This window comes from Lentinula edodes (genome assembly GCF_021015755.1).
Source record: "Lentinula edodes strain Le(Bin) 0899 ss11 chromosome Unknown C8R40scaffold_6, whole genome shotgun sequence".
Classification (NCBI taxonomy): Eukaryota; Fungi; Basidiomycota; class Agaricomycetes; order Agaricales; family Omphalotaceae; genus Lentinula; species Lentinula edodes.
In genome coordinates this window covers 271,558-293,963 of record NW_025764312.1, presented here as the reverse complement: position 1 = coordinate 293,963, position 22,406 = coordinate 271,558, and the positions used below count along the sequence as shown (strand labels likewise).

At 46.8% G+C, this 22,406-nt stretch overlaps 8 protein-coding genes across 8 annotated transcripts; 4 read left to right on the top strand and 4 right to left on the bottom strand.

Moving 5' to 3' along the window:
* Positions 1 to 1,040: 1,040 nt before the first annotated feature.
* C8R40DRAFT_1089868 (uncharacterized protein) lies at positions 1,041 to 3,313 on the top strand. The gene is made up of 3 exons (XM_046227449.1): positions 1,041 to 1,077; positions 1,130 to 1,173; positions 1,228 to 3,313. The coding sequence occupies exon 3, from the start codon at positions 1,229 to 1,231 to the stop codon at positions 3,293 to 3,295; it is 2,067 nt and encodes a 688-aa protein (XP_046089583.1). The 5' UTR covers positions 1,041 to 1,077; positions 1,130 to 1,173; position 1,228; the 3' UTR covers positions 3,296 to 3,313.
* Positions 3,314 to 3,807: 494 nt separating this feature from the next.
* On the bottom strand, positions 3,808 to 4,505 carry C8R40DRAFT_1037715 (uncharacterized protein; the record flags this gene model as incomplete). The annotated part of the gene is made up of 3 exons (XM_046223690.1): positions 3,808 to 3,969; positions 4,026 to 4,089; positions 4,141 to 4,505. 3 exons carry the CDS (start codon positions 4,503 to 4,505, stop codon positions 3,808 to 3,810), a joined length of 591 nt encoding a protein of 196 aa, XP_046089582.1.
* Positions 4,506 to 5,366: 861 nt separating this feature from the next.
* On the bottom strand, positions 5,367 to 6,180 carry C8R40DRAFT_1089862 (uncharacterized protein). Its single transcript, XM_046227448.1, has 3 exons — positions 6,112 to 6,180; positions 5,484 to 6,054; positions 5,367 to 5,413 (listed from the first exon to the last, which is right to left on the bottom strand). The coding sequence occupies exon 2, from the start codon at positions 6,018 to 6,020 to the stop codon at positions 5,853 to 5,855; it is 168 nt and encodes a 55-aa protein (XP_046089581.1). The 5' UTR covers positions 6,021 to 6,054; positions 6,112 to 6,180; the 3' UTR covers positions 5,367 to 5,413; positions 5,484 to 5,852.
* Positions 6,181 to 7,010, bottom strand: C8R40DRAFT_1089858 (ubiquitin-conjugating enzyme). Its single transcript, XM_046227447.1, has 2 exons — positions 6,788 to 7,010; positions 6,181 to 6,729 (listed from the first exon to the last, which is right to left on the bottom strand). The coding sequence occupies exons 1-2, from the start codon at positions 6,816 to 6,818 to the stop codon at positions 6,347 to 6,349; spliced, it is 414 nt and encodes a 137-aa protein (XP_046089580.1). The 5' UTR covers positions 6,819 to 7,010; the 3' UTR covers positions 6,181 to 6,346.
* An 862-nt stretch (positions 7,011 to 7,872) lies between these two features.
* C8R40DRAFT_768127 (uncharacterized protein) lies at positions 7,873 to 8,834 on the top strand. Its single transcript, XM_046236158.1, has 4 exons — positions 7,873 to 8,002; positions 8,056 to 8,376; positions 8,436 to 8,579; positions 8,634 to 8,834. Exons 1-4 carry the CDS (start codon positions 7,970 to 7,972, stop codon positions 8,733 to 8,735), a joined length of 600 nt encoding a protein of 199 aa, XP_046089579.1. The 5' UTR covers positions 7,873 to 7,969; the 3' UTR covers positions 8,736 to 8,834.
* Positions 8,835 to 9,091: 257 nt separating this feature from the next.
* On the top strand, positions 9,092 to 13,330 carry C8R40DRAFT_1159031 (glycoside hydrolase family 35 protein; the record flags this gene model as incomplete). The annotated part of the gene is made up of 20 exons (XM_046229823.1): positions 9,092 to 9,249; positions 9,304 to 9,521; positions 9,618 to 9,812; positions 9,865 to 10,001; positions 10,061 to 10,080; positions 10,140 to 10,258; positions 10,323 to 10,367; positions 10,447 to 10,586; positions 10,695 to 10,724; positions 10,778 to 11,016; positions 11,079 to 11,975; positions 12,026 to 12,111; positions 12,175 to 12,229; positions 12,289 to 12,391; positions 12,452 to 12,479; positions 12,526 to 12,640; positions 12,694 to 12,931; positions 12,993 to 13,045; positions 13,097 to 13,150; positions 13,210 to 13,330. 20 exons carry the CDS (start codon positions 9,092 to 9,094, stop codon positions 13,328 to 13,330), a joined length of 3,051 nt encoding a protein of 1,016 aa, XP_046089578.1.
* A 108-nt stretch (positions 13,331 to 13,438) lies between these two features.
* C8R40DRAFT_1159030 (general amidase) lies at positions 13,439 to 15,835 on the top strand (the record flags this gene model as incomplete). Its single annotated transcript, XM_046229822.1, has 12 exons — positions 13,439 to 13,705; positions 13,770 to 13,893; positions 13,946 to 13,981; positions 14,040 to 14,152; positions 14,207 to 14,294; positions 14,349 to 14,765; positions 14,825 to 14,902; positions 14,956 to 15,002; positions 15,060 to 15,230; positions 15,284 to 15,435; positions 15,502 to 15,644; positions 15,702 to 15,835. The coding sequence occupies 12 exons, from the start codon at positions 13,439 to 13,441 to the stop codon at positions 15,833 to 15,835; spliced, it is 1,770 nt and encodes a 589-aa protein (XP_046089577.1).
* Positions 15,836 to 16,001: 166 nt separating this feature from the next.
* On the bottom strand, positions 16,002 to 16,968 carry C8R40DRAFT_1167219 (uncharacterized protein; the record flags this gene model as incomplete). Its single annotated transcript, XM_046230977.1, has 5 exons — positions 16,002 to 16,193; positions 16,258 to 16,335; positions 16,388 to 16,552; positions 16,609 to 16,710; positions 16,774 to 16,968. The coding sequence occupies 5 exons, from the start codon at positions 16,966 to 16,968 to the stop codon at positions 16,002 to 16,004; spliced, it is 732 nt and encodes a 243-aa protein (XP_046089576.1).
* Positions 16,969 to 22,406: the final 5,438 nt, after the last annotated feature.

The following is a 22,406-nucleotide window of genomic DNA, read 5'->3' as shown; positions in this document are numbered from 1 at the left end:
AAGCAAGAGGCAAGGAACATTAAAGTGAGATTTGAAGTTCCGATTCAGGCCATGAATGTTTTTTTCTAAGTTAGAATGATGTGACATATGGACTTCCTTTCTGCACCAAAGTGAATACGAGGGCTCCGACGAGAATGCACTGTGAGCATAAGGATGTGCAAAGTCATCTGTCGTTGCGTGGAGTCTCCTGGAGCTGTGGATAGATTCAGGAGTATGCATCGTTCACATGGACAGCCTATGTTCCCTCCGTAGTCGTTTCTGGAGTGTTGAGGCTAGATCAGGCATGTGCAAGCATAGCATTCGATATAGAGGAGCTAAGTAAATGCAGAGACCTGACATGGACAATGCAATTATTACTGTCGTAGTCAAATAGTTAGTACTATTGATCACTCAAAAAGGAACAACGGCGCACTAGCTCGCACTGGGCGTATATACTTCGTTCCTGGCAGGACCTGACTTGTATATTTCTTTCAAGTCGGAAATGTACTTTCGCCGTTACTTGGGTAAGACTTCAAGTCATTAAGCTATACACTGTATCGTACGGCGTAAGCGAACGTCGAAGTCTGCAAGGAGAAAGCGCGGAGGTCCAGGCTTCAACGTTCGAAAATCTAATCTAATCTCATGATATCGGCAAACTGCTGGTCAAGTTTTCCCTCAGCTACTATGTATGCTACTTGGTTCGTTAAACCTTGCTTCGCTCTTGAAACTGGACCTCGAGTGCAATGATAATCCCCGCAGCTTGCATAATCCTGCTCCTCTTCCGCGTTGACCAATTATCCATTCCAGGTTAGATCGATAAGAGTACAAAGGTCAGCAGAAATGGAACCTGGATAATGTGATTGACAGTGACAGCCCCGCAAGCGGTCTTTTATTTTTGTACGCGTCTTGTGAGGAGCCTTCCGCTTCCCTGACTCTGAATCGAAAACAGAGATCCATATTTGGAGCCTGCCGAGTCCTAAATCCAACCTGATGTGACTGTGCGAGGAATTGGACGCGGTTAAAAGCCAGCCGCAGACGGACAATGTATTTCACTTACCTTCCACTCGAAATTTTTTGTGGAAACGCTCCGCCTAAGAGGTAAGTTCTTGTGCCATTTGACCACTGGGAGACTCTGACCGGTGCTCCTTAGAGTTACATCCATTTTAAACAACTCTGAACATCTTACGTCGCTCAGTAAGTACTCGCCAGTTGACGATCCCGTTCATTTCTGACCGTGCTATGTCGTAGGATGGGAATTCGATCAGAAGAAATGGACCTTCCTGCTTTGGGAAGACCCGCCTTCCTGGGTCAACTGTACAACGCTACCTCCGAGCGTCTCATGAACGAGCAGCTCTTCGCTGAGGATGTGGTGAAGAGGGTACAAGTTGTTCCCAATCCATCAAACAGCCTTAAGTTTAAGGACATTAAGACCATCTCGGACCGTGCCAACGCATTGGATATCACAGCCGAGCTTTCGGTCAGTATCCTGAGCGGCATGATCGATTTGAAGGGTTCCGGCCAATACCTCGATACCAGCAAGTCCAATGTCTCTTCCCGTGAGGTCTCGATGATCTGCACCACCCGTAAAAATTTAAAGAGGTTGGATTTGAAGGGCAGCGATAGGATCACAATCGACACCTACAACCGGGCAGTCGAGCACCAAGCCACTCACGTTGTCACCGGTATCATCTACGGCGGCACCCTAGTTACCAACGTCGTTGAAAAGGCCTCTTCCTCTGAATCGCAGACCAAAATTCATGGCGAGTTCTCGGCTTCCCTTATGAAGAACATGGCGTCGAAGTTCTCTGCAGAGGGTAAGGCGTCGGTCGACAGCGACAAAACTTGCAAGGACGTTCTCGAGAGCCGTGATTTCGACTTTTACGGTGACTACTCCGCCTCTGACCGTCCCAATGCTATCACCATTGGCGATCTGTTCGAGCTTGCGAAGCAGTGGCCAACAATTATTGGCGATGGTGTTCCCTGCCAGATCACTGTCACACCCCTGAGTAACTTTGTGGACGGGTCTATCGAGGCGAAGATTATCCATGAGCTCGAGAGCGACGAGCTAGCTGCCATCCTCACTGCCTATGACGAGATTTACCGTCTTGCCGGGAGAAGGACTCGGATTCAGGCTGCACTTGAAGCTGGAAACGGGGGTCTCGGCGCGTGCTGCTCAACTTTTGCGGCGGCCTGCAAAAAACGCAAGCTCGTCACCGATGGTATTCTCGGACGTTCTCGACAGGCACTTGCGAAATATCTCATTGCTTTCCGCCGAGGTGGAGCCGAAGAAGTTGGAAAAACTACGATCGAGTTTGTGGATGCAGCCAAGGTGGGTTTAGACGACCATTTGAAGGAATGTCAGCAGGACGAGTCCATCCTAGGACTGCTGCAGAGTATTCAGGATCTTGCTGCTGCCCATGGCGCCCCGCTAGAAACCCTCAACGGACTTCGTCATCGTATGACTCGCGCCAATCGTGGAACGCTTGGCGTTGTCCTTATTCCTCCCTCACCCAATCTCGACGGTGCTATCAACACGTACGAGGTTCTAGTCGCTAACATCAAACGCTGGAGAGCAGATGAAGACAAGAAAGATACTGATGAGGATGGAAAACCCAAGGAGACGGTCTTCATCTCCTTCTACTGTGACCCTACACTGCTTCCAGAATTTCGGAACTTGGAAGGGAAAAAAGGCGTATTGACGAAGGCGCTTGTTGAATTCGAAAAGAGTCAAAGTCCTCGTTTCATTCACTACGGTGTGCTACCCACCGGTCTTACCAGCATACAGAAGCAGATCGACTGGTCTCTCCTCAACGACGAAGGTTGGGCATTCATTCATAACGACCAGGAATCTTACGACTACATCGGCGAAGTTAGTGGTGGAAAGCGACATGGCAGAGGTACTGCGACATATGCTAATAAATCGACATATTCTGGTGATTGGTGGCACGGTCGTAGGCATGGAGAAGGCGAGCTCGTCGAAAAGACGCGAAAACTGACCGGTGTCTTCATTAATGATCAGTATTGGGCCGACGGTGTTGTCGTCGACATCACCATCCTCAGTCACCATGTCGCTTTCGGAGCGGCGAGGATTCCGCTGCGCAAAGGAGACGCTGGCACTTCCCATGTTCGTATGATTGGTACTATGCTTGAATGGAAGGAGGGCGAAGAGCACAATCTGGTCGTTGAAGGCAAAGGGGGTCAGAAGTTAGAGATGATCACGGTGGGAAAATTGATTAGGCATGACCAGGATGAGATGTTCAACAAGAACTGGCCACTTGAGGAAGGTGTTGAGATCAAAGTGGAGAAAAGGTCTTAAATTTGATAATATCGTACAATGTTGTACAGTAATGAAATGTACTTTATATCTCCTTTGCATGTCTCCTGCAACCATACTCAAATTACACTACTTAAGGTGACTAGGATGGGTTTCTATGGGTTTTTGGAAACCCGCGCTGATGGCGGGAACACTAAAAAGGAACTCACGAGAGGGCCAGATACTAGGAACCAAATATGATTGGTAGGCAGGAAGAGAGAAGGAGAGAAAGAGAAGGTACAATCGAGAGTAGTCTAAAGCCAACGTAAGATGGTGGTAAGGTCTCTAGATGTATCTAATGAAGAAGGAAGGTCTATATAGTGTGATGTCACAAGTGTGACTGTATGCAGTAAGTAAGCGGTACGTTTACAGTTTTCTTCTCAATGCGCAAAATTTTCTATTTTTGGAAGGAAGATTGTATGGTATAGAGATGAATACATTACAAATAAAATATTAACAAGAAACGGTACGAATATATAAATGTCTGAGAAATGCAAGATAAATTTCGATGATTTTCAGTCAATGGACCGTCCAGATTGCAGCAGCACGGTCGCAACCACACAGCACTCGAGTAAACTTTCCCGAATGGCAGTAGAAGTGATCTCTAATGTAACCCCTCCGTCAGCCCGACTTAATCTAGCATAAAGCTCGGGGGTGGTCGTCCCATAAGTATAGAGCTAAATGCGAATGTCAATTTCAGTGGCTCCGAAAGGTGCTCAGCAGAGATGCTCACCCCTACATACTCATCTTGTGGGACCCATACAAAAGTGCGATCGTGCGCATTCATAAACCGATATCTGTTGGAGGCGCATGAGATAAATCAACGTCAGAAATACACGATGACTTACTTTCCATCTGTCGACAACTGCAGCCACGAAGCGACGAACTGCTTGCGAATGATATCGCGGACTTCGACGACAACACCAGAAGATCCTCTCCATTCTAGGACGGCGATACTCTTGCCCTCGCGGTTTTGAACGAGCGTGAAATTCTGGGATGGGGTGTTATTAAGGACTCGAAAGTAAGTGTTCGAACTGGGCCCAAGTACAGTGCAGTCTAGAATATTGGGATTGAATGCAGTAAATTGGAATTTATGAGTAGAGGGGCCTGTGGACTGTGAAGAAAATGGAAGGGCTCCAAAGATGGAAGGTGCAGGACCATTTCCACCACTAGAGTCGCCCCATCCAGCTTGAGCGTAGGGGTTGAGATTCATGATAGAAAGCCTGCAACACAATGATTCAACTCTCACTCTGGTAGCTTGTCTTTATACTCGTCGAAGAGTCATCCGGGCCACCGTCGCAAAGAAAAGGGTTACATCGAAGCGCTTTGAAGTGCATTGCACTTTCGGCGGGGTAAGACTCGATTGGGAACTTGCTACCTTCGAGGGTTGAGGAGTGCAGTACAATTGTGCCTGTACCATCTTCCTCCTATTAGATACGAGTAGACGCTCGACATTCACCTTTGAGCAATTGCACATTGATACTAATAGAAATAAGCGATGCTGTCCCGAGGTAGCAAAGCGCTAATTTGAATCATACCAGGCCTTCTCGGTACAGCCAGAAGCTCGGTAGTGCTGGATTCATAGGTATCCAGGTCTCTTCGACCTTCTACCTTTACGCATATCCAAAAGGGAAAAAGACCTACACCTCCTCGGACATATAGTCATTAGTACTAGTATCGTCCGGTCAAACTTAATTCTCTCCACCGACTTTGGCCTTGGAAATCTAAAACGCGCGAGGTATAAAAATAGTCGTAAACGCGACTCCAAAAGTCGATTCTTATCCTCGTAATGTCATACTCACTCACAATGAGAAACTCATCCAGGATTACATGGGAAAAAAGCTGTGTGCGTTCAGGTATGGATGTTCTGAGCCGATTCTAAGTTTTGGATCTGCGCAAGTCATCAAATTCATTATCTCCATTGAGGCTATGTCGATCTTTACTTAGCGTTGAATATGGGCCAATAGTCGCGGAGCTGTGTGAGCTCTAAGAGTCCGAGTAATAATTATTGTCGACACAGGTCTGTTGGAAGAAGCTGAGCAATACCGACTGCTCATCCGATATTTGGAAAGGAAAAGGAAAAACCGACACAATCCCATTGAGGAACAGCCCTGACCCGCCCTAAATATACAAGATATTATCTTTATGTTAAGTGGAAGCCGAAACACTCGCATGAAGAAACTGATTTAACTAGTAAAAATATCCGGAAGGGTCTCCTCCACAAGTCCTCGATGAGACGAGAAAATATTGCAAACATAAATTGAAAGAGGCGGTCGAGGGAGACCCGGGACGGACCACAGATGTCCGGGTCCGAGACTTGTCCAGTGGTTCCTCAACGATATATAGTTTCCACCGTATCCAAGCAACATTGCTGAGCACAGGCAGTCTTTATCCTTTGAGACTACTTGTCGGCGGCGTCGGATATCCTGACGTTCAGCATTCCGTTTAGCATCGGGCTTCGACTGAGAGATCGCAAGATACACAAAGAAAACCTAAGTCGATACAGGTTGACTCGGAGGTGTATTTCATGTGCAACGACGTCTTCAGTCACTGTCGATAGTCAATCTAGCCGGAGTCGAACGAGGATTACAAGTCTAGAGCCTGGGGGCAGCGGTTTCGTTGGTCGAGGTATATGAACCTCGAGGACGTGAATGGAATGGATGATCAGATGATAAGCAAACATTTGTCCCGGCTCAGAGTCTTGACAATGACATCTTGATACGTCCATAAAAGCGGCTCTCCATGTCGTGTACCAAACCCGGCTGCCCAATTGGAATGGTCAGTGAGAATAGGAGCGATATATATAGGAGATACTCAGCTGGAACGGATTTCGAATCCAAGCCGCAGAAGTATTGCTAGGTATTTCTAGTAAGTCGGAAGTAAAATCAGTGAGATCTGGAACGATGCTATGGTACCGGAATGAGTGTTACAAGCGTCTCCAGACTCTTAAGCCAGGAATGAAATGATGAATACAATTGCTATAGAATTATACACGTCGATTTGGCGGATTAAAAAAACAAAGGAATGAGTACATAGCACGAGGGGGACCAAAAGTTAAGAGGCAGCTGAAGGACCAGTAGCCATCTCCGTGTCCACATTCTCAGTTTCCCCAGGATCTAACCAGCTCTCCTCGACCGTCGCCTTAACTCTCCTCACATATTCCTTCATATTTTCCCTGTAGAGCTGTGCAGCTTCGGCGTTTGCAGGACTATTCGGATTCGGATCATGTAGGAGACTTTGAATGGACGTGAGGATAGCAGCCACATCGTACGTTGGTGACCAGCGATTTTGAAGGATATCTAAGCAAAGCTCGCCGTTGGCGTAGACGTTAGGATGGAACATTCTCGATAAGAACTTGACGGTGGGAGGTTTATTGGGGTATGATTCATCGAATGTCAGCACGAGCTTGAAAGTGCCATCTTCGAATGGTGTGTCCGCTGGAAGGAGAGAATATTGTATGAGTAGAAGATAGTACAAGGAAAGGTCACGACGCACCTGGACCGAAGATTACTGCATTCCACAGCATGATATTATCGGGGCATGGACTGCCAGAAATCCCACCTGGCGGGTCCGAAGAAAGCCGCTTGAAATCTCGGATGAGTCGTCGTTTACAAGGATTAGACTATATGAAAAGGTCAATTAATGCGAGGTTCAATATAGATTTGAACAAACCATGACAATTGAGAGGAAAGGGAGAAAGTGGTACTGAAGAGAAAACGCAAGCGATAGATTAGTAATTGCTGTGAGCGCATTGTCAACAACAAACTTTGCCACTTTGCCACTATCCTCTACTGTATATTCCACGCACTCGAAGGCTCAGCTGGAGTCCGAGTTTCTCATCGCCTGCCTCGCTTATGCTTATGATCACTATGACCAATAATGCGTTGGGGAAGTGTCCGCGACCATCAACGTTTCAGCAAATTTACGGCGCGAAATATCCTGTTCACTCGAAAGCCGGCGCCCCTCGCACATATAGAAAGGGTTCATCCTCCGCGTTCAATAACACGAAGCATTGCACTCTCAACAATAATTAGAAGAGGGTTCTCTTTCGTATCCAAAGCGACACCGATACTCCTCTGCATATCAATTGGACAAATTCCTTGTATCCCAAACACCAGGAGTATCGAAGACCTACCATCTAGTTCAAAAGCACACATTATATTTGAGATAAACTCTGAACTCCAGCCTGTATCAAGATTCCCCCCCAATTATGCTTAGGTACGTTCTGCATTTTTATACCCAATCTTCTGCAAGCCTGCGCTTTCCGTTTCCGCAAATTGTTGAAGTCCACCTTTATTCGTGGACTGAGCCATGTAATATACTTTCCTTTCCCTTTCCCTTTGTCACTGTCCTCGTCGCTACTGTTACTGTTGTCGTATTCTCTATCCCGCGACGGGTTCTGCATGGTTTCCTCGCCTAGCCTTTTGATATTGTTCATCCTTGCTCGACTTCCTTCTGGCTAATTGGTTCAAAATTCACGAAGAATTCTCGTACACTGAAAAGAGTGATATAGCTCTTCGGAGTGCGGGAAACTATTTCCATCTTGAGCTGCCCGAATTCGCCGACCGTCAAGTTGAATGCTGTTCGTATCTTAGACTTCGTCAAACCATTATCTGGGGTCAAGGTACTCAACATCAGACAAAATGCATCCTTCACGTTTGATCTTCCACCACCATTATGGTTCTTTGTAGCCATAGAATCGCTCTCCCAGTGCGTATTTTTCATGAATAAATTTCTTACTGCAATATTGACGGTGTTCACAGGGCTCTCCTTCCACTTGTGCCCTCGATACCGCAATCGTACCCTTGCCTTCGTTTCTACTTACTATAGCCCTCCTGCCACTATTCTTTTGCTTGAAGAAGAAATTCACAGAAAACGTCATTCGGCTTCCGTATCCCTACTGGCTCCATAATGTCTACCTCGTCCTGGTCTTGGCAGCTTTTGCAATGACAATTTTGGAGATGACTCGACTTTCTGCTCAGGATCTAGGTGTTGGGTTACTGCCGGTGACACCTATCGCGTTGTCTATTGTCATGGTCGTGTTATGGGTAGAACGACGGGGTCGTACACGGTTCATGTCTGTGGTGAGTTGTCCGCCCCTCATCTAGCTCTCGGTTTTTGACCTATCATCTATCCCTCTCAGACATTCTGCTTGTATTGGCTATTCCTTGCCGCCGTGGAGACAGTGAAGGTTGTCAGATTGAATGTCCTTGATGAAACCATCCCGAACAAAGCATCATCACCAGAGTATCCTGCCTCCGATCAGCTACTTGACAACGCTGTTATGGTTCGTGTCCTCATCTGTTGATATCAAAGATCGTTCTTGACATGCTGTTCTTAGGTCGCATTATATTGGCTTTTCTTCATTTTTGAGCTCTACACTAGCTTAAGGATGCGTGAAGTCAATAAAACGCAACCTTATATTCTACACGACCTACCGTAGACCCGTCAAAAGCGCCATCAAAACGTCATGTCCGTATTAATATTGTCTGTTATAACATATATAGGTTTCTATCGGTGTATCAGTATTTATTCCGTTGAAATCTGTTCAATCACAAGCGTACGCAACTCTTTTTACATCTGGTCTCCGTCAACGACTCAACGCGCGAGGCAATAAGCACCCCGGACCGCTTGTTGGAACATCAAGGGATTTCGAAGTCGCGATTTCTTCTTCCAACCCCAATCATGTTCCTCAATCATGTTCCCTATCGAGCACGAGAACATATCACGTTATGAAAACGCAAGCTACAAATATGCTTTCGATGTTGCGCCCTTGAGTACTTGAGTGCTCTTCCTGCCATGAAGTTGATCAGTCTGACTGTATTGCCGCTCTGGGCGTGGATCCTCTCCCTTACTTTGCAAGGAACTTCTGGTCAATCGTCTCTCAAGACTTTCAGTCCTGATCTTCAGTTCGATAACTATACCCTGATTCTCAAAGGTCAACGGATATTCCTTCAGTGAGTTTGTATAACTTCGAGCACGATCTGAGAAAACTCCTTCCCCCTGCATAGTTCCGGCGAATTTCACACATTCAGGCTTCCTGTACCTTCGCTTTGGCCTGATATCCTTGACAAATTCAAAGCGGCAGGATTCAACGCGATCAGTGTTTACGTGCATATGGGATTGGTCAATCCTTCTCCAGGCGTAATGGATTTCGACGGATATAGGTCCCTCAGCGCTCTATATGAAGCAGCAAGGCTGGCAGGACTTTGGATTGTCCTCCGTCCAGGTATTTGAACTTTGTCTTCTATGATTCCAAACTCTCAATTGACGATCACCAGGTCCTGTGCGTTTTCTACTCCCCGTGCTATACAGTATAAATGAGACTTTGGTCAGTATATCAACGGGGAAACCACTGCAGGAGGTCTTCCTCATTGGGTAACCTCTCAAGTCAAAAGCGAGCTCAGGACTACTGCAGCTGATTGGAATGCCGCGTGGACACCTTATATCCAAGCCATAATTGGGCAAACCAACCAAAGTCAGATCTCGAACGGAGGTCCAGTGATTGCGATTCAAATAGGTATTTGTATTGAATTGATCATGGAGTTTTTTCCTTGAACAAGCCATGTTAGATAATGAATATGATCAGGAAGAGGGAGGACCGTATTTCGCTGAGATAGAGGCCTTGTACCGAGATCCTAGCAGCGGGATCGAAGTCCCGCTGACGCATAATGATCCTGGTATGCTGGATGCATTTATCAATGGGACGGTATGTTGCTCTTGATCAACGCTCCTCTCAGAATTGTCTCACAGCATCCTTGTTGATAGGGAGCAGTCGACTTGTACGGGTAAGTCGTACTGCTATGCCCCCTGGTAACAACAGCATTATACTTTTTACGCTTTGTAGTATGGATGCATATCCTCAAGGTCTCGTTGCCTCGAATCTTTCGATCTGGAACCCTATTGAAATGGGCTATCATACTTACCACGAGGAAGCGAACCCTTCGCAGCCGTGGTACAGTCCAGGTGCGCACTGCGAAATCATCACCGTGAACCGTGCCGGCCAGGATTGCTGATTGATGTATTGTAGAATTTCAGAGTGGTGCGTTCGACGGATGGGGTCCTGATGCTACAGGTATGCATTCTTATCATACTCATAAATGGTATTGAGAGAAAAGCAACTTATTCGTTTTACTGACAAAATATCTTGACAGGTTACGAAGATTGGCGAGCGGTAACTGACGCAGATTTCGTATCTGTCTTTTATCTGCATACCTGGGCAAGCAACGCGAAGCTCGTCAACTACTATATGTTGTATGGTGGAACATCGTGGGGAGCACTTCCATATCCGTATGTCTGGTCATATGCTTTGGAAGAATCTATCTCAACCTAATTATTCTTAGTGGGGTACGTGGTTGTTAGTGATTCTCCAAATGAGTATTCATTGCAGGTATGAATCAAGGTGTATACTTCATATGATTATGGCGCAGCGGTTCGTTTGTTGTTCTATGAACTCCCCGGTTTTTTAGCAATTGTTTTGTGTAGATCACTGAAGCGAGAACCCTCACCCGAAAGTACACCGAACTCAAACTCCAGGGAATATTTCTTCGAAGCTCGCCGGAATTCTATAAAACCGACTGGATAGGAACATCCTCCGGCAACCTCACCGAAGGCGCGATCATCCCATCTAGTCTTCCAACCTCTCCCGCTTTTGTGACTTTGTTGAGAAACCTTGACACCGGTGCAGGTTTTTGGATCGTTCGCCAAAACGATTCGACCTCTTTGTGAGCCCATCTCGATATTTTGTAGTCGAACCTCGATTTTTCCTTTCTGAGCTCCTAACTAGGGCGTCGTCCTCTTTCAAGCTCAATGTTACCACTGCTGGCAATCAAAAGCTGACAATTCCTATCGTGGCTTCGTCTATCAATCTTGACGGGAGAGAATCAAAAGTGATCGCCACTGATTATGCGTTTGGGTCGCGCTCTCGAGCCCTGTACTCGACTGCATTAATCTTTTTTAGTGGTTCCATTGACGGGATCGACGTCTTGTTTCTCTACGGAGATTCTGACCAGGAACACGAAGTAGCCCTCAACCTGACAGGAAGCGCTAATCGTACCGTCCAAGATCACACTCATGTTCAAATTACCTCGGATGGCATTCCCTCGACAACGATCATAACCGTGAAATCAGGCTTTCAGGGATTCATACCTCTATATGAGTCGGACACTCAATTGATACTGTTCGCAGACAAAGACACTGTTTCTGATTTTTGGGCGCCAACAGTTGCTTCAGACAATCTGACAGATCCTTTCGCCAAGTATTGGTCCATTGGGACAAATGAAACCGTTTTGGTAGGGGGTCCTTACCTCGTCAGATCTGCTGTGATCAGTGGCACAGAACTGGCACTCAAAGGGGATCTAAACGCTACCAATACAGAACATATGCCACTGACGGTCATTGCATCGAGTACTATAAAATCGTTGACTTGGAATGGAGAAAACGTTTCTCTGGAGCTGACTACAAACGAGTCGATGATACGGACAGGAAAACTTAGCAGCACCAAGATATCGATTCAAGTTCCAGATCTTGAAGCACTGGAATGGAAATTCAACAACAGCCTCCCAGAGGTTCACACCAACTTCGATGATTCAAATTGGGCCATAGCAAATCATACCACAACCAACATTCCGTTTCCTATGTATTATGGGGATGGGAGAATTTTATATGGATGTGATTATGGTTTGTACGTCGGGATACTGCTTTTCTTTCTACCAGTGGCTAATTCGGTTTTAGCTGCGAAAATGTCGTCCTTTGGCGAGGCCACTTCAACGCAAGTGGGTCGGAGAAGAGTGTGAATCTTTCGATCAACGGCGGGGCGGGTATGCCACAAAGTTTCTGATTATTCTCAACGTTCTTGACAGTAATATGCACGTTTTCCCCAGCATTTGCTGCCAGCGTTTGGCTGAATGACCGCTTCCTGAATACATCCTTTGGGAAGCAAGTCCATTCTACCATCTAGGACATTTCTCATACTCACACTCATACTCACACATCAGCTCTACGAACAACGCGAATGTGATTGAAGAGACCGACGAAATTTTTGATCTTCCTACCGATGCTCTGTTGACAGGTCAAGATAACGTTATCACAGTAGTACAGGTGAACTCAAAACCAAAATCCTGTCCCATTATATCCATACTTATCATCATTTTAAACGAGGACAATATGGGTATCAACGAAGCGAAACGTAGGTCGTATTACCTTGAAGATCAAACTAGACAATTGCTCATCAGAGTCGGAAGCCATAAATGATGACGCCAAAAGTCCGCGGGGTATTCGTGGATTTCAGCTCAATACCGGTAACTTCACAGAATGGAGGGTGCAAGGCAAAGTTGGCGGTTACGTCAAGTAAACCGTTTCGATCAGCGTTCCTTCATAATTCTCATTGTTTCTCTGGACAGTTATCGAGATAAAGTTCGTGGAGTGCTGAACGAAGGCGGGCTTTTTGGAGAGCGACACGGGTGGCATCTGCCAGGTTTTGACACATCTTCGTGGGCATCACGAAAGCTTTCCACTGGAAATCCCTCTTCAGAGGCGGGAATAGGATTTTTCGTTGCCTCGTTCAATTTGAGTATGCCCCAGGGCTATGATATACCCATGTCATTCACCTTTTCGGAACCACTGGGGCAGCCATATCGGGTTCGTCCGTAGATTTGAACAAAATACCTGAATTAAATGATGAACTGATTCGTGAATGAAGGCATACATGTTTATCAATGGATGGATGATGGGCAAGAGAGTAGCCAACCTGGGGTGAGTTGTTGACATTATGGAATATGGTTCCTGACTGAATAAACATTGCAGCCCTCAATCGAAGTTCCCAGTACACGAAGGCATACTAGATTATCACGGAAAAAAGTCAATTCTCTTCTTTGTAAATTGTTGGCAAGTAAATAGATCGCTGACCACGTCTATAGTACCGTGGCTGTTGCTCTGTGGTCTATGACACCGAATGCGACCGTTGCTCTTCAGCTCCAGCTGGTCATTGATGGAATTTTCAAAGGAGGGGTGAATGTAGCAGTAAACAATCCTTCCTGATCTTCCGAATTAATAGAAGGGAGATGAGAGGAGATGAGCAATGTAGATTCGGCCGCGAGGCTAATGTTTTCCGGGCGCTTAGTTTTACCCGCATCCTAACCTTCTACCATGACTGATTGGAAAACTCGGTGTGCACGACGAAAACAATCGCAATTAGACTCAATTCCAAGGGAATGGTTAATCGAAGCTCCTCCGGCCAATCAAATGAATGTGATGCAAATTCCTAGAGATAGTGCATTGTTGTCGATTCGTGAGCTGGAGATAACTGAAACGGTCGATGTTGAGGTTATCTTGCAAAAACTGGCTTCTACTGAGTGGTCTTCAGTAGAGGTCACTACAGCTTTCTATAAGCGTGCTATCATAGCGCAACAGCTGGTAGGTTGCTTACCTTTGTGAACCTGCGCAGAGTTACTCACGGCATGAGCCTCGACACCGTCAGACAAATTGTTTGACCGAAATTTTTGTCGAGAAGGCTTTGCAGCGCGCGAAGGAGTTAGACGATATTCTCCAAGCAACTGGCAAGGTCTCTGGCCCTCTTCATGGTTTACCTATTTCTCTCAAAGGTACACTGATGGTAGTTGTCAACGCTATCAATACTTCTCATCAAAATTTCAGATCAGTTCACGATGAAGGGACTCGAGACGATCATGGGTAATTCTATTTATCGCTATCTTAATGATTAAGAGTCTGGGCTCATATTCTACTCAAGGATATGTTGGCTGGATTGGCCGATATGCTGATTCAGATTGTGTTCTTGTCGAAATCCTCTATGAATGTGGAGCAGTGCCCTTTGTACGCACAAACGTCCCGCAGACTTTAATGGTATTTTTTTTGTCTTTGTCTGTGGTTTGGCTTGGCTTAACTTTCTTCGGGCAGTGGGGGGAAACATACAATCATGTATTTGGGCGTACTGTCAATCCCTATAACAGGTATCTCACCGCTGGAGGGTCATCCGGCGGAGAAGGTAGAAGTTGCCTCACTTTGAATCGAGTGATCTTCATGCGTTTGATTCTATAAGGTGCCCTTTTGGCCATAAAGGGAAGTCCTCTGGGTGTCGGCACTGATATTGGAGGGTATGTTGATATCAGGTTGATATTCATCGATACTGTCCTCCATTCAATGACATTTGTGCTTGGCACAGATCTCTCCGTATTCCCAGTGCATTCTGTGGTCTATACTCTCCGGCCTTCCTATGAGCGACTTCCCTATTGCGGTGCGGTCAATGCTCTTGAAGGACAAGAATCTATATCTTCGGTCCTAGGCCCAATGGCCAATTCAATGTCGGGAGTCAAAGTGTTCACGAAAGCAATAATTGATGCAAAACCTTGGTTGAAAGATCCTCTTGCTGTCAGGAAGGACTGGTCAGATAAAGAATACGGGCTCGTATATCATGGAGGAGGGGAAAGGTTGTGTTTTGGAATCATGTGGGACAATGGTATGCACGATTTACTGCGGAAATTTCGGCTTTACATAAATGGTCTTTGGATCCAACAGGCGTGGTTAGACCTCACCCGCCTCTTCATCGAGCGATGTTGATCACAAAGCGCGCGCTAGAAGCTGCTGGACATATAGGTATCTAGTATAATTCATTCTTCGAAAGTATTTAATGATGTAACACCACATAGTGCTAGATTGGGAGCCCCATCGCCATCTTGAAATTTACAAAAACTCTGTTTGTCAACCTGAATTACTGGTCCGCCTCAATTTGAACTTATCTAGAATCATGTAGGAGACAATATTCGTCGCAGATGGTGGCGAAGATTATCGAGTCTCATGTGAATTGTCTGGAGAGCCGCTTATCCAATCGATGCTGCCCGATGAAGGCGCCCACGAAACAGCACTTGAAGAGCCATATGTCAAGAGACTAGTGGGACCTCCCTACCACCGGAACACGTACGAAGTGAGCGCCAGTCTTTTTCTGAATACATTTGGGCATCATCAATACACCTACAGCTTTGGAACTTGCATAAGGAGAAGAGAGAACTGCGTAAATCACACCTTGATCACTGGGAAGCAACAATCAGCAGGACTGGTACTGGGCGCCCAATCGACGCGATCATTTCCCCCGCCGTAGCTTATGCAGCGGTACCTCATGGCTTGAACACGTATGGTTTTCCTTTCTAAACGCATCATCAGTACATTTGGGACTCAAAGACTTGACATTTAAATAGGGATTCATTCTACACCACTCTGTGCAATGCGATGGACTATGCGACATCGGTTTTCCCAGTCACCTTTGTAGATGCAACCTTGGATCATAGACATCCCCCCCACGAGTTTTACAACCATGAAGATGAAGCGATATACAATCTTTGTACGCTTTTCTTTCTATATCTTCCGCACCTTCAGTGACAGTTAAAATCATTTGCAGACAATTCGGGTTTGTTTGATGGCTGTCCTGTTGGTTTGCAACTAATCGGAAGAACTCAAGAAGAGGAGGCAGTCATTGCTATGACTGAAATCGTCGACCGTGCGCTTAGGCGGTTCGAGAAGTTTCATGCATAATCCAACATACCTATCAACATGTGAATGTCTTTAGTACTATGTAACACTGCAAGCTCTTGAGTTTCACCAAATTTCATAAGTATAAATCGCTACTATCATGACTGACCGATGATTACGGTAAAAACTTGGTAAGGTAATATGATGATACATTACTAGATGCCTGGCTTCAAGCTGCATGGTTTAGAATATGCGATTGAAATTCTTCTGGTTCTATCACGAGATCACCTTGACTTCGACAAGCAGACAAGGTCTCGTGTGTGTAAGGAAGTATCTGATCTACGAAGAATTCGCGCTCCAAGTCCGAACCAGCTAAACATTGCACTTCAATCTTGTTTGAGACTTCATCGCGTTCCCATTTCTGCACATATAGAATGAGTAACAGCAGATATATAGTACAGATTGAAATAAATTGACCGACGTACCAGAATTCTCGCAGGAATCCATACCCGCATCAAGGATTCCTCATGTACTGTTCGTTCTAATAAGGCGAATACGTAGTTCTGAAATGGGGTAATGAGTGGCCACGAATAGCGAAAAGAATCGATTACTAACCAAACGTTCTCGTTGTTTGAAGTATACTTCAGGAGATGCTAATAAAGGAGAAGGAGCAGAGCAGCAGGCGGGCCATATTTCGTAGAGAAAGGGCAGGTGTGCAGAAATGGCGAGTCCATTGGTGCACATCGATTGTACTATGTATCTTTTTGCAAAACTCCCAATCTGAAAGCGGATGAATCATAGGTTGAACCATTGAACGTTTGAACCTCTGCACGTACATATCCTCGTACTACGTCAATTGCAACCACTGTGCCATGTATCCACTCCGTCCAACGCAGGGCGTGCTCTTGAAAATTCCGAACTAAAACATGCTCATCTATCTGTCGTATTTAAACTGTGTAAGGGACATCCGGATAATCATGGGCAAGAACGATTCTACTCACCTCAAAATTAATCTCGTTTGCTCCATTCAAATTGCAAGCTCGAACACCGAGCGGAGGTAAAGTTCGAGAGTAAAAGTTGGATCTAGGTGTGAAGAGCTGAAGCTTGGAATTTTCCTCTGTCTCCCCTGAAACATCGCCATTGGCTCCTGCATCTTGGATTTTTGGTTGCGAACGACGAGCAGGTTTCTGGACCATCGAAAACAGGTTTTGAAAGCAGAATTCTGCAGCTTTGAGGTTGTATGGCGATCACAAACACTACGGAAAGTGAGAAGTTTACTCCTTGTTTTAGATTTAAATGGTATGTGCAAAGTGCGTTGGGGTTCAGAGCTTAGGTTGATTCGCGGCGGTGGAAGGATGCACAGTGCATTTGCATTTATATGTATCAAGCGATGGGATTTGAGTCATAGATTTTAACCGCCTCTTCGCCACAAATGTGTTGTAATGACAACGCATGGTTCGTCCTTTGTTAGAGGGTGTTGTAAAGGAGAAGAGGATAGTGGAAGCTTGCCAGGGTCACTGACAAGCAACACTAAAGAGAAAAACTCACGGAACGACGAGCAAACAGGCAGGAGTTCTCGATTGGAGGGATCAGGGATATGTGAGTATGTAGCGAGAGATGGTGGTGGTACCAAGTCAAGTAACAGTATCGTAGCTACAGTATATATATATCTATAGTGAGACCTATGACGATGCGACGCGTCTGCGCGTCATTGGTAGGAATGCACGTGGTCGTGCTTCCACTCTCCCCGCCTCTAAAACGCGAAGCGGTGGAAAAAAAAATAAGGAAAACAACCCAACCCAAAAAATTTTGTAGGTAATATAAGTACGGAACCCGCACCTAGTCCCTTGGACGCCGTGCGTAATGGTAGAAGGAGAAGTGACCAAGCCTATCCCTCGGCTAAACCTTCCCAGATGTCCAGGGCTTCGCATTCTTGTAGTGACTTCCCAGGTTCCCAGGAGTCGAATTCGGGCCCGTATCCTTGCCAGCGGACCAGGTAGCGCCGTCCGCGACCAACCTTACGTTCGTCCAAGATTTTGTCCACATGCAATTCAACTAAGCCGTCCGCCGTAACAATAGGCCCCGGCCGAGGAAATTCACGATTGGGGAAGAGCGATGGGTCATTGTCGTAGTAAGCTTTCAGTTCGTCAGCATGAAAAGTGGGGAAGATGTTGAGATGGGCAGGTAGGTCCAAGGTGTAGGCCGAGAACTGTGGGTGAATGTCAGTAATGGTGTAAGGGCCATCGTAACGAGGGAAAAATTTAGCAGCTCTTTTATCCCCCTTCCGTTTGTATTCGTTTTTACGGTGTTTAGTTTTCAGCAATACACGATCACCAATCTTGAAACCAGGGTCAGCGCGACGGTGACGGTTATGGGAGCGCACCTGATCCAATTTAGATGATAGAAGGCAATCCTGTGCTTCCAGGACGTCCACCTGGATGTCCTTGAGGAAATTGTGAGCATCAAATTCAAACTCCGTGGAGCTGTTCGGTAGTCGGGGAATTAGAGGAGGAATGAGGCGAGGGGAGAAGCCGGAACGTAGCTGGAAACCAGACATTCCGATAGACGAGTTGACGGTGTTCATAATCTGGAAACGGATGCGAGGTAGGGCACGTTTCCAGCCCTTTTGATTTCGTTCGACGTGGTAGCGGAGCATCTGTACCACAGTCTTATTGCTTCGTTCACTGGCGCCGTCAGATTCAGGGTGATAAGAGGTAGACATGCGCAGGCGGACGCCAGATAGAGACCGTAAGGCCTCCCAGAATTTTGACACGAAAAGGTGGTCACGGTCACAGACGATGTCTTCAGGTAAACCATTTTCGCAGTACCAATGGTCGAAGAAGAGTTGTGCACAGTCGGCAGCAGATAAGTCCGTGCGGCAGGGGATGATTCGTAAGTCGGCACCCAACCGGTCGGTGATCGTGAGGATGCAGTTGGAACCACTGTCCTCAGGTAGAGGGCCAACAAAGTCCATTGCAACGGAGGAGAATCGATGTTCCGGCACGGGTAGAGGATGCAGAGGGCCAACCTTCTTCTGGGTTGTGGATTTGTTACGTTGGCATTCGTCGCAGGCCGGGACGTAGGCTTTCTCGAGGTCACGTCGCATGTGAGGCCAATAGTAAGATTCACGCAAGGCCGCGTACGATTTGTCGAACCCAAAGTGTCCTAGGTTGTCATGAGCGAGGCGGAAGAGTTCTTCCCGGATATGGCCTGTGCGTGGAATAATCAATCGTTCCCCGATGTACCATAGTTTTGACCCGAGTTCCTTTCGGACTAAGGGCATGCTAGCCGCCATCGAGGGTAGATCCTTGCACCAAGGGTCAGTGGAGTAGCCGTCCCGAATTTCCTGTAGGAGCGTAGCATCACTGGTGATTTCGAGTGTGGCAGCAATCAAGGGTAGGGCAGGTTCGAAATGAGGAGAATTCGCCAAGGCTCGGGCACCGGACCAAGGTGAATCTTCGAGTACACAAAGGATCGGGAGATCCAGATCATCATCGGAGTCCGCACAGTAGGCGTACGGGTGTTGGGAAGCGAGAATAGCATCCGCGGATGAAACGGGAGCAGAATACAGATCTGTGCGTCGGGACAGTGCGTCGGCCACTGAGTTCTGATCACCGCTCACGTAGACGATCTTGCAGTCAAATTGTGAGAAGAACTCCATCCAGCGAGCCTGGCGGCGGGACAGGTCAGGCTGTGTGTGGAAGTTTTCAAGTGTACGATGGTCGGTCATAATTACAAACGGAACACCCAGGAGATCTACTCGCCACTTCTTTAGTGCACGAATAATTGCAAGCATCTCTTTCTCGTGGACAGGGTAGTTGAGTTCGGCACCTTTGAAGGTAGAAGAATCAAAACTGACTGGTCGCGCGGATTCCCATGAGGTGCCGAAGCTCAGGACAGCGCCCGAGCATTTGTCACTGGCATCGGTGGTGACAAAGATCTTATGCGTGTCGAGAAGATCGAGATCGATGACTGTCAGGCATTCGCAGCTTGCAACAAGGACCTTAATAGCTTCGAATGCTCGGTCATGACGTGCTTCCCAGGGGAGGTTGTCCTTGTCTATATCATTAGCAGTTAAGCGGGTTAAGATTTCAGTAAGTTCGGCTAATCGAGGTAGAAATGCGGCCACATAGCGTACTAAGCCAAGAAAGGCTCGCAGTTCCTTTACAGTCCTAGGTGTGGGCCAGTCCATAATTCGGTCCACTTTCTTGTCGTCAGGTGAAATTCCGTCCTTGGAGATGGAATGACCGAGGAAGTGCACGTTGAAAGTGAATAAATCACATTTATTTGGGTTGCAATACAGACGCGCCGAACGCAGGGCAAGGAGAACCTTTTCGACGTTGATAATGTGTTCTTCAACCGACTTAGACCAAATAATGATGTCGTCGACGTAGACATAGCAAATTTTTCCAATAAGATGGCGTAAGGCAGATGTAACACGACGTTGGTGAATGGCAGGTGAGTTCTTCAGCCCTTGAGGCATGACAGTCCATTCGTATAGTCCAAATGGCGTAGTGATGGCTGTAAGTTTTATGCTGTCTTCGTCCATCCTGGTCTGGAAGAAAGAGTCCGTCATGTCAATCTTACCCCAGATTTGGCCCTTGGCACAATCGGCGAGGATGTCGTCAATGCGAGGCAGGGGATGAGCATCCGTTACGGTGTTGTCATTTAGTTGGCGGTAGTCAGCCACCCAGCGCGGTAGTGCATTAGGGTCTGATTTTGGTATTACGAAGGAAGGAGAGGCGTAGGGAGAGTCAGATGGACGTATTTTCCCGCTATCGAGGTGTTTTTGAATGAGTGTCTGCCAAGCAGCGCGAAATTTCCGAGGGCAGCGGTAAGAACGCGAGCTTATTGATTTGGATGCGTCAACCAGCTGGATTTTCGCAGTCACTGAAGCGGGTAAATCGTCGACGTGAGGAATAGGTTCGAAGATTGCGTGGTACTTTTCTCTCAGACGCGATTCGTGTCCTTTCAGGGTTTCCAGGGTAGCCAGATGTTCGATCCGGGAGCGGATAGAAGCAATTACTTCAGAAGATGTGGGAGTAGACGAGACAGAGGAGGGTGGACACCTAGGACGAATGGATGCACATTTTTCCTTAAGTTCAACGAGCAACTTCCGACGGTGTTCCTTTGCTCGATTCCCTAATTTCACCAACGAATCGCGAATTTTCTCGACGGACTTCGTTTTGAATGCAAATTTATGGGACACAGGTGTATTATTCAACAAATCAAAGCCCGAGGGCTTATGGGTACAGGAACGTGATGCGTAGTCTATTACAATATTGTTATGGGTTAACCAGGGAAGACCGAGAAGAAGCTGAGTACACAAGTTTGGAGCGATGATGAAAGGAACATTGCGGGAGGTAAAAGAACCGTCGACGGAGCTGACTTTGAGCTGAACATATTCAGTCAGAGGTGCAATGGATTGGTTAGAGCCAGATTGAAATGCCGCACATACAGTTTCAGGCTTCTTTAGTATGCGACGTGATAATCCCAGTCGGCAAACTAAATCTGGGTGAATTAAAGCCAAGTGAGCACCATTGTCAATTAGCGAGTTAACGATAATGGGGAACGGAGATTTAGGACCAGCCACATGGCACTTCCATCGAAGGTGTGAAACGCGGAAAGGGCCACTTACCTCCTCTTCGGAGTCAGTGCCATCACCCAGTACTGCGCTAGGCATGATGGAGGCAACAACACCGTCGTCGCCATCATCAGCCACACCAATGGCAGCGATGGGCCCGGTTCGCGCTTTCTTGTTGGTTTCCACGGTGCCTCGCAACTTGCGAGCAGTATCGACGTCGGACGCGTTGAGTTCCTTGTATCCATTCCCATTAGGCAAAGGGAATTCATGTTCAGAGCTAGAGGTACGACATTTGACAAAGAAGGATCTGCATTTGAAGCAGCCATCGTTTTCGCTCAGTAGTCGCCTTTCATTTGTAGTGAGGGGAGGCAAACGACCGTTTTGTCCAGTGTTTCCATTAGTGGTACGACGATTCTGAGTGTTCGCAGCAGCGGAAGGTGCAAGAGGAGTGGTAGCACGAGAGTTGGGGCGGGAGCGAATCATGTGCTCTGCCATTTGTCGAGCAATAACCAGTTGGCGATGACGACCGTGGTCAAGAACTTGGAAAGCACGTGTGAACGTGTGGAAGTCCTTGGAATGAATTCCATGTAGCGGGTTACCAGCATGGTCGTCAACTTCTTTGTTGTAAGCTTCACGCAGTCCGGTGTCAGCCGCGTCGATTAGCATCATTTGCAAGTTCTCCTCTGATTGGAAACGAGGAGTACCTTGTAGAAGGTTGTTGAGAACCATCAGTTGTACAGCAAGGTCCGAGATGGAAGTCTGTAAGTCGTCAGGCATCCTGACAGCACGCATCTTACGGAACGTGGAGTCTTGCCAGTCAGGATCGAGAACGCGATTACGGACGACAACAAAGAATTCGTCGAAGGATAGTTTCGTGAAATCCTCGCGATTTTGGTCAATCCAGTTGGAAACTCTCGGGTCTTCCCATACGTTCAGGCAGCGAAGAGTGTAGTCGCTCGGGGCGAGCTTACGGTTGTTGGTGAGAAAGATTCGCAGGTCTCGTTTAGCGGCTTCGAGAGTCTCAACGGTGATCTTTCCACAGGACATGTT